The sequence below is a fragment of the Capra hircus genome, chromosome 14 (genome assembly GCF_001704415.2).
Source record: "Capra hircus breed San Clemente chromosome 14, ASM170441v1, whole genome shotgun sequence".
Taxonomy (NCBI): domain Eukaryota; kingdom Metazoa; phylum Chordata; class Mammalia; order Artiodactyla; family Bovidae; genus Capra; species Capra hircus.
Window position 1 is genome coordinate 90923547 of NC_030821.1, and position 15250 is coordinate 90938796.

At 44.7% G+C, this 15250-nt stretch overlaps 1 protein-coding gene across 1 annotated transcript in view; it reads right to left on the reverse strand.

The window, feature by feature from the left end:
- The window catches only part of COL9A1 (collagen type IX alpha 1 chain), an 88517-nt gene continuing 75527 nt past the window's right edge, over window positions 2261-15250 (reverse strand). Inside the window, 2 exon segments of the mRNA XM_018058815.1 lie at window positions 2261-3170; window positions 11274-11351. Of these exon segments, the coding sequence (XP_017914304.1) occupies window positions 2983-3170; window positions 11274-11351 (266 nt within the window). The 3' untranslated portion in view covers window positions 2261-2982.

Sequence of the window (15250 nt, forward strand, 5' to 3'; positions counted from 1 at the left end):
AAAGAGTCAGTACATAGCTGAAAAGTATCAATTTTACTCTAGAAAAAAAAAAAGAGAGAGAGAGAGACTTGACCTATATTTATTGAAAACAAACGTTCTTTTTCTAAAAAGATATTTTAAATAATTTACATCCATTCCCTGTTTGTAAACAGCAGGATTACTTGTTGGCTAGTGCTTTTCTTAATATTGGTTTTTCACACCTTTTGCCAGGGCTCCCAGAAAATGTTTAAAAACCACTTTCTTGATATTTAGTGTGACTGTGTGTATTCCTAGTGATCTTCCCCCTGTATTAGTTAATTATCAGATAAGCTCTAACAGCCAAAAAAATAAAGAATACAGAGATTTATCTTCTAAAGCAGGGATTTACATTAAGCTTATTTCAGGTTGCAAGTAAATCAGATTTTACTTATGATGTTTAAGGATAGCAATATTCATGTAGTTAGCTTGAAATAGTGTGTTCATAAATAATAAAATCAATCAAGAAACTGATACGACTACTCATTCATCCCCTTCTGCTAGACAAAGTCAATGATCCCAGACTGTGCTGGGGAATTTATGTACTCAGTCACCGGGAAGTGATTTCCACAGTGCTTACCCAACCTGTCAGATCTGTGGGATGGAAATCAGGTCACAGTGTCACAGACGCCACTGGCTTAGAATTAGATCATCAGCCCTTGAGTAAGTAACATGCACGTTTCTAACCACCTGTAATTACCCCACACTTTTCTCAGCAACTCAGACACCTTCCAACTTCCCTGAGGTCTGGAGGATTTCTGTTTTGCTGAAGAGAGAGATTTGGTCTAATTCAGGATTTATCAACATTCTTTCATGGAGAGGATCAGTGAGATGTTTTCTTTGCAATTTCTCCATCGAGTCTACACTGCTTCTGTAAGCTGTTTCTGAACTGGATTTACGATGGGTTACTCCCACCACTGGGGATGTGCTCATTTCGCACAATCGCTTTGTAAGTGGTGGTTTCCAGTTTGCTGTGTCTATGGAGCTTGCTGTACAGCCTTTTGTATATCAAGTTTGTAGAACAGTTGACAACTTTTCCTTGAAATTTTATTTTTTTTAATTTTCTTATGAATCTGATAAACCTATTTATCGGAACTGAGAAATGTATTTATTCATCTAATTTTTCTTTTGTTGTGTCTGACTGTGTCACTCCAGTTAAAATAAAACCATCTTGGTGAAAATAAAGGCGATTTCTTTGCACTTTTTGGATTATATGTCACAGCACCTGAAAAGGTTCGCCATCTGTGTGGAGATGACTAATGTCTCGTCTGCAAAGATCATCTCTTCCATGAGGAGGAGGACCGTCCTCCCTGGCATGTAGATGGCACTGACCTACACAGCCAAGCTGGAATTGTTCCCCTTACACACAGTCCACACCAGGAGCACGGGACTCGAGGCTGTGAGTGGCTTTAAAGAAACCCAAATACATGTTACATGTTGATTGATTTAACCAAGTGAATGGGGCTAAGATTTTAAAATGCTGAGAGTCCAGCTGAGGGAAGAAATGCTTCATCAGTGAGGTGAGGCATCACACCTATCAGGGCTCACTCCCCTTGACTTCAGAGAACATAGTTCCATAAACGGAGAAGATCCTGACCGGCGCACTGTGCTTGGCCTGGGCAGGTAATCATACGCCCTGTGACACAAACTATGTTAAGGCTGGTCGATAGTTTACACAGATGTTGTTAACAGCAGGCCAGTGTGATTATGTAAATGGAGTGCTGGAGGGGCCAGGCAGTACCTATCTTATTGTAAGAATACAGTGCTTTAGCTGAGCTGCCTTTATGCAGTTTATAAGAAAAAATTGAGTACAACATAAATCATTTGTGCAGTGAAGTTCTAAACAGGACAGCACTGAAATGAAGGCAGCAGTTTCTCCCCCAAAACCCGAGCAAGGCTAGACTTGGGGGGCCCATGCAATATGCCGTGGCATGCAAGCAGATTTGTGCAAGTGCATGCGTACATTTTTCTGGAAGATGGGTTCAGAACTCTCATTTTATTTCTAAAAGGTCCATGAAACCTCCCCTACCACCTCCCCCAACCCGCCACGCTCCACCCCCACCATACACAAACACACAAAGAACTCTGTCACAAGGCCACACCCTCTGGGGAGCAGTAAGGGCTTTTTAATTTCTCTGCAGAACAAAGCACTAACATTATAAACACAGGCCTGCAGAAAAAGCTTTACATATCTGAACAACTGTAAGTGACTCCTTTTCATTGAACACAGCTATAAAAAAAAACATGCAAGAAAGTAAGAAACCATATTTATTGCTTCTTTGGTACAACCAGAGACGTGACCTCAAACCTTGAAAATAAATAATCTCATCAATAAAACTACTGAACGGTGGGGTATTAAGATTCTTTCTTTGCTTTCACATGGACGAGCCCAAAATACAAATGGGTTTGGATACAGTACAGTTCAGCAGAAAGGCAAGCTGACGCTGAGAACCCCACGGGTGTAAGGAAACCACCTCAAGTGGCACAGCAACTGCAGAGTCCCCAGGAGCGCAGTGATGGGAATCTTAAGCACCAATTCTGTTGACAGGAATGGGGCCGCTTCTTAGCTAGTCTGGTAAATCCCTGCAGAGCTGGAACGAGCGTCTCAGGACACATGCTCACTACAATATGGAAGAACTGCTGCAACTGAGGTAAACCAAACCGCGGCCTCTGTCTATTGGCACAGCGGCCGTTGCATACCAGACACGGATAGCACACGCGAGTTCAAGAGCCTGGGGACGGGACTGCCGATTCACTCAAAGGGAGGGGTGTTGTCTGTCTGTCTGTCTGATCCATTGCTCTGTGGCTCCCCTCAAAGAGAAAGGAGAGAGGATTTGCTGAATAGCACCATTGTCCTAAACCTGATGCTTAGATGGGACTTCTAGGGTACCACTGAAGGGGCCGTCTCTCCCCCAGGCGCCTTCTTCAGGCGTGGTTTCCACCGACAGCCGCGTGGCACCAAGCCCCTCACTGACTGGGACCTTTGGTGTTGAATGCCCGCTGACCGGCCTGCATGGTGCAGGACGCTGGCTCGCAGAAACCAGGGGGGCCCGGAGGACCTGGGGGGCCGGGCACACCAGGGATGCCCGCCGCCCCAGGGGGCCCTCGCTCGCCGTCTCGGCCGTTCCTCCCGTAGCTGGCAGGACCCGGGTCACCTGAAACACACAGAGGGCGTGCTTGTAAGCAGGACACCCGCAGACGCAGAAGGCACGGGGCCCCTCCCCAGCCCGGCAGCGTCTGCAGAGGGCCTGGAGAGACGCTCGTAGAAACGACGGGATGGCCAAACCAGATCCGGATGGTGGGACAGGATCCCTTCATGGCAGTTGAGTCACTGGAAAATTAAAAGTGTTAGGAGACCCCAGAATCTCTCATCCCCTCTCCCATCTGCCAGATACAGCAGCCTCTCCACACAGACGTCTGCTGAGCCCAGGAACAAGCCGACTCAGATGCCAAACACACCTGGACCTCAATCTCTTAATAATTCATCGATACAGTTTGTACTTATTACATAATGAAATCATATTGGACCCAGTGGGTTAAACAGTTATTCCATCATCATATGTATATTAATCATTAAAATGAATTTCACCTGATTCTGACTTTTTTAACTTGGCTACTAGCAGATTTAAAATCATACACACCAACTCGCGTTTGCGGCTCACGCTGTATTTCTTCAGACCACACTCCTGTAGCAGCCACCCTTATTTCTAGAGGGTGATCAAGTTCCAGGCAGGGAGACGTGCCCCTGGGTGGTTGGAAGATGCAGACAGGTGGCTGGAAGGCCTAGCTCTGCCATATGAGTCACTCATCTCCCTGTCTCCTCATCCACAAGATGGATGATGCCTGCCTTAGAACTATATTCTCTGCCTGAATGCACCTGATGAATGACTATTAGAAAATTATTGCTTCGTGTCTCTTAGAATACTGTGCAATGCACCCCACAAAGCTCCCTGAAATCCTTCTCATCAGAGCTATACCCCAACAGGAACGACACAATGCCCTAAGCTCTTGTGGGGGTTTCTTTCTTTTGTCAAGTCCAAAGATTGTTTGGTTCCTCCCTAAACCAGTGAGGCGTGGAGTCACAGGCCCCATAACAAAGAGACACATTTCTGCGAACATTCTCTCCATTGCACCAGCATGCTGTCACACGATGCCTGCAAAGGTGGTGATACCAGAGGCATGTAAAAAGAATCCTTTGTGCCAGGATAACACAGTGTTTACAGAGATCCTCCTTTGGGTCCGGGCTTCCCTGGTGGTTCAAATGGTAAAGACTTTACCTATACGCAGGAGACGCAGGTCCGATCCCTGCGTCAGGAAGATCCCCTGGTGAAGGGCATGGCAACCTGCCATGGCTGGAGAATCCCAGGGACAGAGGAGCCTGGTGGGTTGCATGGGGTCACAGAGAGTCGGACACAACTGAGAGACTAACACTTTCATTTCTCCTCGTGTCCACAGTCTTAACCTGGCTATTAAGCCAAAAGGTGAAAACAAAATCTATATGTTCAACTATATTCACTTAGATTTAGTTCCTTTCCCTGTTTCTTGGCAGTTTTTAGTTTTCTGTCCCTATTTTCAGTTCAGTTCAGTCGCTCAGTCGTGTCCGACTCCTGGCGACCCCATGAACTGCAGCATGCCAGGCCTCCCTGTCCATCACCAACTCCCGGAGTCCACCCAAACCCATGTCCATTGAGTTGGTGATGCCATCCAACCATCTCATCCTCTGTCGTCCCCTTCTCCTGTCCTCAATCTTTCCCAGCATCAGGGTCTTTTCCAATGAGTCAGCTCTTCACATCAGGTGGTTGCCAAAGTATTGGAATTTCAGCTTCAACATCAGTCCTTCCAATGAACACCCAGGACTGATCTCCTTTAGGAAGGACTGATTGGATCTCTTTGCAGTCCAAGGGACTCTCAAGAGTCTTCTCCAACACCACAGTTCAAAAGCATCAATTCTTCGGCACTCAGCTTTCTTTATAGCCCAACTCTCACATCCATACATGACCACTGGAAAAACCATAGCCTTGACTAGATAGACCTTTGTTGGCAAAGTAATGTCTCTGCTTTTTAATATGCTGTCTAGGTTGGTCATAACTTTCCTTCCAAGGAGTAAGAGTCTTTTAATTTCATGGCTGCAGTCACCATCTGCAGTGATTTTGGAGCCCAGAGAAACCTTATTTATCCCATTTGCCTTCTGTTGGTCTTGTTGCAGTGATCTGGTCTTTTTTAGCTGCCTTATTACACAGCCCACATACTTTTAGAAGGAAACTACATTAGAGACACTGCTTTACACATAACATTCTTCCCATTGTACTTACTATTAGGTCCACAAATAGCCACATTACAGGACAAAATGTAGCAAAGCTTTATACATCTCAAGACTGTAGACAAGCAGATATAAGTAATTTCCCTTCATTTATCTCATAAGCCTTCATTTGACTACAACAAGTGATGAAGCAGGCAATTCTGTGTTTCCCTCTCAAGACAAAGTCTACCCCTAACCCACAGCCTCTGTTGACAAGGCTTTAGCAGACCCTGCCTTTAAGCAGAGCCTGTTCAGATTTCCTGGCACGGAGACAGTTAAAGGTTGAGTTGGTCTTTTAAGGCTTACAAAGAGAGGCCAGATATAAATGCCTTTAAGTGGTCAGGCTGGACAAACGGCAGCCCATGAGCCAATGCTGGGGTTGTGAACAGTGTCATCAGGACACAGCGCGTCCGCTGTTTGCACATTGCCCTGGCAGCTCGGCACTACAAAGCACAGGTCCGGGCTGCAGCAGAAGCCATCTGGCCCTCAGGGCTCAAAAAGCGTGGTCCTGCAGCAGGGGGAGGAGAGGGCAGGAAAGGAAGAGAGCGGCATCGACACAAACGTGACCGCGCTAAACAGCCAGCCAGCAGGAGCTGCTGCATAGCACACGGAGCTCGGCTGGCTGCCCCGTGATGGCCTGGAGGAGAACAGGAGGAGGAGCGGGAGGGAGGTTCACGAGGGAGAGGGTATGTGTATACCTATGCACATGTGCATACATATGCTTACATATGCAACGTGTGTGTGTGTGTGTGTGTGTGTGTGTATATATATAGTTGTACGGCAGAAACCTCTTTTCAACTCTTACGGGGAAGAGAAAGCACGAATTGAAATTGCTCTCACTCTGCTTTGCCTCCCTCGTGGGTGTCTGAGCTACACTAGCAGCCTAATAATTAGAGTTTTCTGAAATTTCAAGGACCTATAAAATGTTACTGCCAAACCTTTCATGATTTTTAAAAAATGAATGTCTGTGTAATTCTCTGTATTAACACTAGAGGGCAGTCGTGTTACACACACACACACAGAGGCCCAGCCTCTCGGCCCTAACAACACCTGCAGTGCAATAAAAGGGACTAAGACACAGGCTTTAAAAACAAAACAAAACATGGAAATCATTTCCAGCATTCAATAGGGAATTTCTTACATTTCTCACCTTGTTCTGAGTGCTTGACAAAGCACATATGTTTCAGGAATTAGTGTATAAAGTGGTTTGTTTACGTAAGATCCCCACACCCCAATAAAAGAGTGGAGACAGGACAGCCGCAGAACAGGGGTAAATTACTATGCCAGACTCAAGCCCGGGCTTCCCAGGTGCCACTGGTGGTAAAGAACCTGCCTGCCAACGCAGGAGATGTAAAGGGCTTGGGTTCAATCACTGGGTCAGGAAGATCATGGCAACCCACTCCAGTATTCTTGCCTGGAGAATCCCATGGACAGAGGAGCCTGGTGGGCTACAGTCCATGGGGTCGCATAGAGTCGGATATGACTGAAGCGACTTAGAAAGCACACACACAGACTTAAGCTTAAAGCGAGTGTGCCCTTTCTGCCTGGGAACTTCTTCACTCAGGATCCACAGGCAAAGCTCATCTATCTGCAAACCTTGAACAAGAAACCTGGTGCAATAAGTGCGAGTCAGTCTAACATCTGGGTTCATGTTCACACACAACCATCAATTAAGGTCCTCGTTCTCCCAGCACATTTAGATACACAAAGAAGTCAGGGCCCACTCTTAAATATCTTTTCTTCAAATCCCCAGAGTGGGAAGCAACTGGTCCCCAGTGAACAAGTTCAGTGGCAACAGGCGAAGAGTTACTGGTGGAGAGACACTCCCCAAAGGTCTCTGTTAAGAGACAGACACAGGAGAGGTGAGGGCAGGGGGCAGGGTCTAAGGTCCCAGAGGCCTTGCTCAGTGTGGTCCCCACAGCTCTGGGACAGGGGCAGAAAAAGAAATGTGCCAGAGTCAGGGGCCAGAATGGCGAGACAGACTCAGCACACACCTGGACCGTCCGCACGTTACTCGAGAACATCACAGCACATCACAGCAAGAACCTGGACACGTGAATGTTGGCCTTGTCACTTACTACCCAAGAGATCTTTGTCAAGGCCCGTGACCTTCATGAGTCTGTATTTCCTCAAACATAAAAGGAGGAATAATAAGAACTAACGGTGCAGAATAGTTGCCGTAAGCCAGGTGCTATGCTAAGTGCTTTCCAGGTATTAACACATCCACAGATCCTCCTAAGTGAGGAGGGTCTGTCCATGCACGGAAAGCCCAGCTCCACAGCCCGCCCCTCTTACACACCTGCCCTGCCCACCTCTGGCTGTGAGACTCAAACTCGATGATCTGTGTCCACGTTTAGACGACAGGGAACTACAGCCAAAACGACAGTCCCTGCAACTGTCATGATAAGAACCCAAGGTCTGTATCAGACGATGGACCATCACACCCCCAAGGGGCACGCAGTACTTCACAGTGAACATGCTGAGGGAAGGAGGGCAGACAGCGGGCAAAAACAGTCCAGAAAGAGCAGAGCCATTCTGACAACTGACCGATAATGAAGGTATTGCACTTATTCCAATACATCAGCTATGTTAGCACCAAGAAAGTGAAAGTGAAAGTGAAGTCACTCAGTCGTGTCCGGCTCTTTGCAACTGCATGGATTGCAGCCTACCAGGCTCCTCCATCCACGGGATTTTCCAGGCAAGTGTACTGGAGTGGGTTGCCATTTCCTTCTCCAGGGGATCTTCCTGACCCAGGGATCGAACCCAGGTCTCCCACATTGCAGGCAGATGCTTTACCATCTGAGCCGCCAGGGAAGGCCAAGAAGAATGACCAAACGAACTTCTTTCCATTTAGAAGGACCCGAGTCCCAGATTCAACAACAGGTCGCAGAATATCCTATTCTGCCAGTTCCCTCCTTTACTTAAGACGTGTGTTATCTACGAGGCTCCAGACAAGTCCCTGAACACAGCGCTGGTGAAGGGTCCTGAAGTCCACCCACCGTCAGGATTGTGAGAGACCAGAAATCACGTTCCTACCCACACTCCAAGCTCTCCCAAGGATATTTAAAGCAGCCCAGCTACTTAGCGACGTGATTTCCTGGGACCAGCGCTTTGCACTTGTGGTCTGGAGTCACAGCAATTCAGCGGACGGAGGGTCTGAGGTGTTAGGGGCAGTGCTGACTGACAGAAGGTCAAGAAAAATCCACAAAGGCTGAGCCAGGATCCAGCTCTGCACTTCAGTCACCTCAAAATGCAACAGTGCGTTTGTTACATTAATAATAGTTCTAATAACTGGCATTTCTGGAGCATCCACTATAGCCAGAAACTGTCCTAGGCTCCTTTCATGGATTGATTGTTCTTTAATTCTCAGAATTAGACTCTCTGGGAGATGGGATTATTGACTACTATCTCTCTTCTGTAAGTGGGGACACCGAGGCACGGAGCCAGTCAGGAACTAGCCCAATGCCATAAAGCTCGGAAGTGACGGTCAAGGTGTAAAGCTAGATATCTGAATTACAGAGCCCACACTCCCAAGGGCCCACTCTCAGAGGACTCGATTTAGAGGCATAATGGCCCCAAAATCTCTTGTTCAGGGACCTGATGGATTTGGGAAACTGTTCCCTGAGTATGTTTAGGCAGAAACACAGGGATATGAGCCAACCCGAAACCAACGATCCAGCTGGTGCCTCAAAGCGGATGGTAGACACAGATTCAACTGCGTGCTCCAGAAAGTGAGCCTCGATTCTTTAAAAACTAACCTGTAACTGACTTCACCCTGCTGCTGCTGCTGCTGCTAAGTCGCTCCAGTAGCATCCGACTCTGTGCGACCCCATAGATGTCCCCGGGATTCTCCAGGCAAGAACACCGGAGTGGGTTGCCATTTCCCTCTCCAATGCATGAAAGTGAAAAGTGAAAGTAAAGTTGCTCAGTCGTGCCCGACTCTTAGCGACCCCATGGACTGCAGCCTACCAGGCTCCTCCATCCATGGGATTTTCCAGGCAAGAGTACTGGAGCAGGTTGCCATTGCCTTCTCCACTGACTTCACCCTAAGTAATGTCAAATATCCCCTCAACGAAAATGTACCTAAAGCACAGAAAACCACAGATGGGTAGAACCAGCAAGGGAGCGGCGAGGGCTGGAAAAATGCAGCAAGGAAACAGAGAAAAGCAGGCTTCTGAGCCCTGGACAAACTTCACTTTAACAAATCAGATTTAAGCCTTAACTCCAAGACCAACATGTAGTCATTTTCACAAGGAAGACCAGCTGAGGGTCACGTAGAGCTGCCGGGGATGACTTACCCTACCTGACCACTTGCCCACACACGGATGGCTGGTGTCCTAGAAAGCAAACCCAGGGACCCCCTTCTAGGCCAAGCAAGGGTCCTGGGGCACCAAGCAAACTGCACAAATACAAGCTGGTCTCTACCTTCCTATTTTTAAATGCAAAATGGGATTTATCAACAGATTTTTTTGAAAGCAGAAGTCACCAGATATGATAATGTATTTTTGGTAAATTGTGCCAGTAGTATAAGCTGCTGATCCAGGAACTGTAATTTGTCAACAAAATGGGAGAAGGAGAAATTGTCAGAATCTCCTTCAAATACATAGATAATTAGGTAAATTGTAATGATGTTATTTTATTAGCCTTCAAACACTCTATTCCTACCGCGGATAAGAGAGACGAGCCGTCAGTAAAGTCTGTTTTCCTTTTCTTTCTGCTAGACGTCCATCAATGAATCCAGACTACTGTTTATTAAAATCTTCCCTGGGTCCCATTCAACTCCAGCCAGATTTTCTTTCCTTTTCTGATCACAAAGGCTTCCTTTTCCAATCACAAAAATTCATCAACTTGTGAAAACATCTTGACAGGCCCACCAATTACCATTTTAGAAAGGCAGCGTTTGAGCTATCTCCAAATGCACTTGTACTTTTGAAAATTCTTTTAAATGAGAAAGTGATCACCAGGAGTAATGAAATGGATAATTAGAAAGCAATGATGTTTGGGGGCTGCAATTATAGCCATGATTGACTATGTAAGTCTCTGGCAGAATTAGAAAACGATCATTTCTTTGCTTGATTTCCCTCAACCAAGTTTTTCAGATCCACGGCGGGAGTGTGGGCCACCCTCCTTCTGCACAAGTCCCCTCCCCTGACCGGTTTCCTCAGGGGCTTCAGGGGGCCTTCCTGAGCCCTGGCCCTGAAGCGCACAGAACGTTTACTGGAGGCTCAGGCTAGTCACGCTCTTCACCTGAACTGGATTTCAGCCCCCAGGAGGCCGCTTCTGCGCTTGGACTTGGCAGTCGCATCCTGCGGATTCACGTGGGGCAGCCTGGACCTCGGCCACAGAGTAGCCGGTATGTAACGAGAGCAGACACCCAGTGAGAGTGCCCACTCTCACACAGACACGACTGTCACCTCAGTCTACCCAGCTGGGCTACATTCTTGGAGTGACTTTTGCAAGTAGGAATGTGCAGGTTTATTTATTTTGGGATATGGGTTTCTGGAGGGTCTGAGTGTTTGAAGGAGAAGCTTTCAGAATAAAATTTCAGTTATTCCCTGTGCAACATGAATAGCCAAAAACTTGGATTCATCTTCCTGTTGCTCTGACGTTTTAGTTTAAAAAAAAAAAAAAAGAGGAAACTACCACTGGACTAGAAATGGACAGGGCCCCATTCATCCAGAGTTTTAAAACAAGTGCATTGTGGCTGGACCTCCACGGCAATGTTTAAAGTATTTATTTAAGAAAGTAACATTTCAAGACATGTATTCTTCTCTCAAAGAATACAGACATGATTTACAGACTATTTAACTCTTCATTAAAGGTGGTCTTCAAAAATCGATGCCGGTCATTATCATCACATGATAAGCAGAGGTAATCAAAGAGCCATACTTTACAGTGTGATCCAGTTCAGACCGCCTGCTCGATACCACTTCCCACCTCACCCTGCCTTCATCCTTACCTGGGAGACCAGGAGCTCCTGGCAAACCTTTGGGACCTCTTCCTGGGGGGCCACGATCCCCTCTTTCTCCTGCATCACCTGTGTGTCATTTAAAGAAATGTTATTTTTCTATATGTCTATAAAAATGAACATAAAGCATAAACATAAATTCAACTTAAAGCAAAGCCCACATTCAGAAACCAAAAAGTTATGAGGTTGCCACAAACTAGGTCTTACTAAGTACATGGCGAGACAAAAATCAAGTTAATTATATTAAGATATCTAAGGGGAAAAAAATCAAATGATCATCAGTAGATGCTGATAAGCCATTGATACAACATTCAATAAAATAAGTACCAAGCTACTTCCCTAACATGATAAAGTCCATCTATCTCAATCTTGAAGCTGGCACAAAGCTTAACAAGAAACACAAGCAGCAGTTTCACTGAAGTCAGAACATTATTAATACAAACATGCCCACTTTATCACTATTATTTGGTTTGAGCCATCCCTGCTTTCAGGTGATATGACTGTTTTCTTAAACCCTAGAAAATCAACTCAAAACCTACTATAGACAATAAGAGAATAGCGAGGTACAAAATACATGGAAATCAATATTCGTTATATATATAAACAACAGCCAGTTATACGATGCAGTGAACAAAAGTCTTATTTGTAATGATGACTAAATCATCAATAACTAGGAAAAGAAATTTAATCAGAAATATGCAAATCCAATATGAGAGAAAATTGAGGGAACTTCCCTGGGGGTGCAGTGGCTCAGAACCCACCTGTCACTGCAGGAGACACAGGCTCCATCCCTGGCCCAGGAAGAGCCCACACGCGACAGAGCTACTGAGCCTGTGCGTCACGGTTACCGAGCCCACGTCCCAGAGCCCACGAACCGCAACGACTAAAGCCCGCCTGCCAAGCCCGTGTTCCATAACATGAGAAGCCCGTCCACCACCACAAGAGTGGCCCTCGCTCACCACTAGAGAAAAGCCTGTGCAAAGCGGTGAAGGCCCATCACAGACAAAGAAATAAATAACTCTTTAAAAAGAAAGAAAGAAAACTGAACGGAAGCTTAAAAACAATCTAAATAGCCATTAAAGAGATATATACACTATGGAACTTCCACAGAGTGGAATATTATGCAGGGGTAAAGAAGAATCAGGAAGAAGGTCTGTGAAATGACGCCCAAGACATTGTTAAGTGTAAAAAGCAAGGCCCAGATGACTTACTAAAGGACAATGTGATTTGCTCCTAAAAGGACATGGGGAAAAAATATATATATATATTCATAGATCTTTTATAGTGTCACTGGTAAGGGTATGTAGGAAACTAAGAACAGCGACTCCCTGATGGAAGGATAAAGAAAACCAGGCAGATGGGAGGCAGGGATGGGACAGACACTCTTCACTAAGTATTTTTTTATACATTTAAAAACTCTTGAACCATGTAAATTTAGCATCACCAAAAATAAATTAATGAAGTTTCAGAATGTAAAGTGTGCTGTCACAGTGCCTACATTTCATTTCTGTCTCATTATTTATAGGGAATGTCCTCTGGATTGCAACCAACCATGTGCCTTTGCAAGACCGTTGATTGAATTCAGGAATTCAGCAGCCACAGAACAAAACCTGTATTCATTATCCCGGCCCCTGCAGAGGCCAAACTGGGAAACTTGGCCTCATTAACAAAACACCCTAATACCTTAGTTAACAGGTGTTAAATGACATCGACTACGCCTAGTAGAAGACAACTTCTACTACCCCATTAGCACAGTAGTATGCGATTATTATACTATATCCTTAGAAGAGGCAATGGCGTTTCACAATAAGTTCTATACGTCATCTTTTTATCCAAATATTCGTATCAATCCAACCTCATTAAATACCGACAGGTTTGTTACAATTTAAAAAACAAAATCACGCACAGAAAAAAAACAGAAAGAATATCTGTACAGCCATCTGTACATCTGTCAAATAGTCAAAAGCCTCTAATTAAGAAATGAATGTTTAGTAATCATACTTTGACTTTAGCTGTGAATGTCCTTGTGTGAACATTTATATGATGAATCAACATTTTGAAGATAATTTAAATTTTATAAATATTATGTAAGGATATACATAATATTCAAGCTCAGCTTGAACTCATATATATAAACTAGCTATTTTTTACACCCATCATCAATATAACATTACTATAGTAGGAAGATATGACAATTAGCATTTTAAAAACTAACAGCTTATGCTCTCTTGTTAACTCAGCAATTTAAATGTCATTTGACTGTAATTCTCAAGGCCGGCAGTGAGAAAGTGCCACATTTTCTGAAAACACGAAATGAGGATTATAAATTAAAATGCAACTTTCACAGCGATAGTGACAGTTAAGCACATTCTAGCATGAAGCCACACCAACTTCAAAATGTTTGCAAGGAATAAGACCACTGCCTCTTTAAAACAACTTATATATATGTGTGTGTAAACCAAGTCATAGGAAAAGATGGATATAATGGGTGTAGTGATATGAAATTTCTGGAGAGATATGAAAAGCCTTAACAAAAAAATCATGATTCTAGAACTGAAAAATACAAGATCTGAAAGTAAAAACTCATTGGATGGAACAGCCAGCATATTTGGACACTGCAGAATGAAGGGAACACAGCGTGGTAACGTTAATTAACAACATTGTATGACATGTAGAATAAAATCTTTTACAAATTAAAGAAAAGACCCTTGTCTTAGCTTCGATGCTGTTTCTGGAGGTCAGTCGTGGAAAAACAGGTTCTCGACAGGCCCAGGACACAGCCACACCGCAGCCTGCAGCAGCTCCGGTGTGTGGGCTCTGCTACCCGCAGGGTTACTCTGCTTCAGCAAACACTGGCCACAGCCTCCAAGATGTAGGAGACCTGGCCTGGGAACTAAAGCCCACCTTTGTTAGCCTGTTGTGTCAGAAAGGACATGTAAAAAGCGTATAAGAGATGCTTTGGATACAGCATGAAGGGGATAGACACTTTGAGTAGAAAAATAGCTTTTTATGTTCAGAGTGGGGGAAACTAGAGAAATTCATATTGCTCCAAAATTGCTACTGAATTCATCTATTTGGAAGCCATAATCGATGCTCCATCTTCAAGCGAGGATGAACACCGGGAAAGGTGAGCCTCAGGCGTGCCGGGTATACCTTCCCTAGCTTTCACTAACACAGAGACATGTCTGCTTGAGGCCCACTAAAAGATTTAAAGATACACACGGCCTGTCTCAAAGGGGCTGAAAAGTAGCAAACCACAAACATGTATAAAGAGTATTTATGACAAGAAAGACTTATTTAATGCTAAGCAAAGTGAACCCAGGTCCAGTCAAGGGTCACCTTCCATGAAAGGAGCACACAGCTCTAACAACGTTTGTGTAGAAGTGTGTAAAACATGTCGACAAAAACAAAATACACAAACACAATGGAAGCTTTGAGTGTGGTCTGAGGCTTATTTCTACTAGCTCCTGTTAAAAATGTTCCACTGTGTTTTTCAAAGTAACTTCTAAGGAAGAAAACAGTAATTTGATTAAGATACAGCCTGAACTGTTAAAAGCTTAGTAAAACTGATTTATTAATAGTTAAACTTGTCTGCACACGAATTTCCCTGGAAAATACCCTCAAAATGACTATGGCAAACCCAGACTCCCATCATCCCTTCTCTTATTAAGGATGAAGAAAAAGGCAAAGAAACACATCTCTTCTCTGATCAGTAAAATGGTAAAGTTTCAAGAGTGGAGTATTTACTCTCAGGGAAAATTTGAGCTCTAAACTTTGGGCGTTAGAACACCACGTGTTTTCTACTAAGTAGGACTATTAATGTCTGTGGAGGACAAGAAAGGTCAAGGCCAGCTACCTAGAACCGTACATCTTCAAACATGTGTCAGCACTGAATGATATAGAAAATCTGATTATTCCTTTCTGCCCACATCCCAATTTTAAGAAGTAAAGCTGAGAGAAGATGCTGC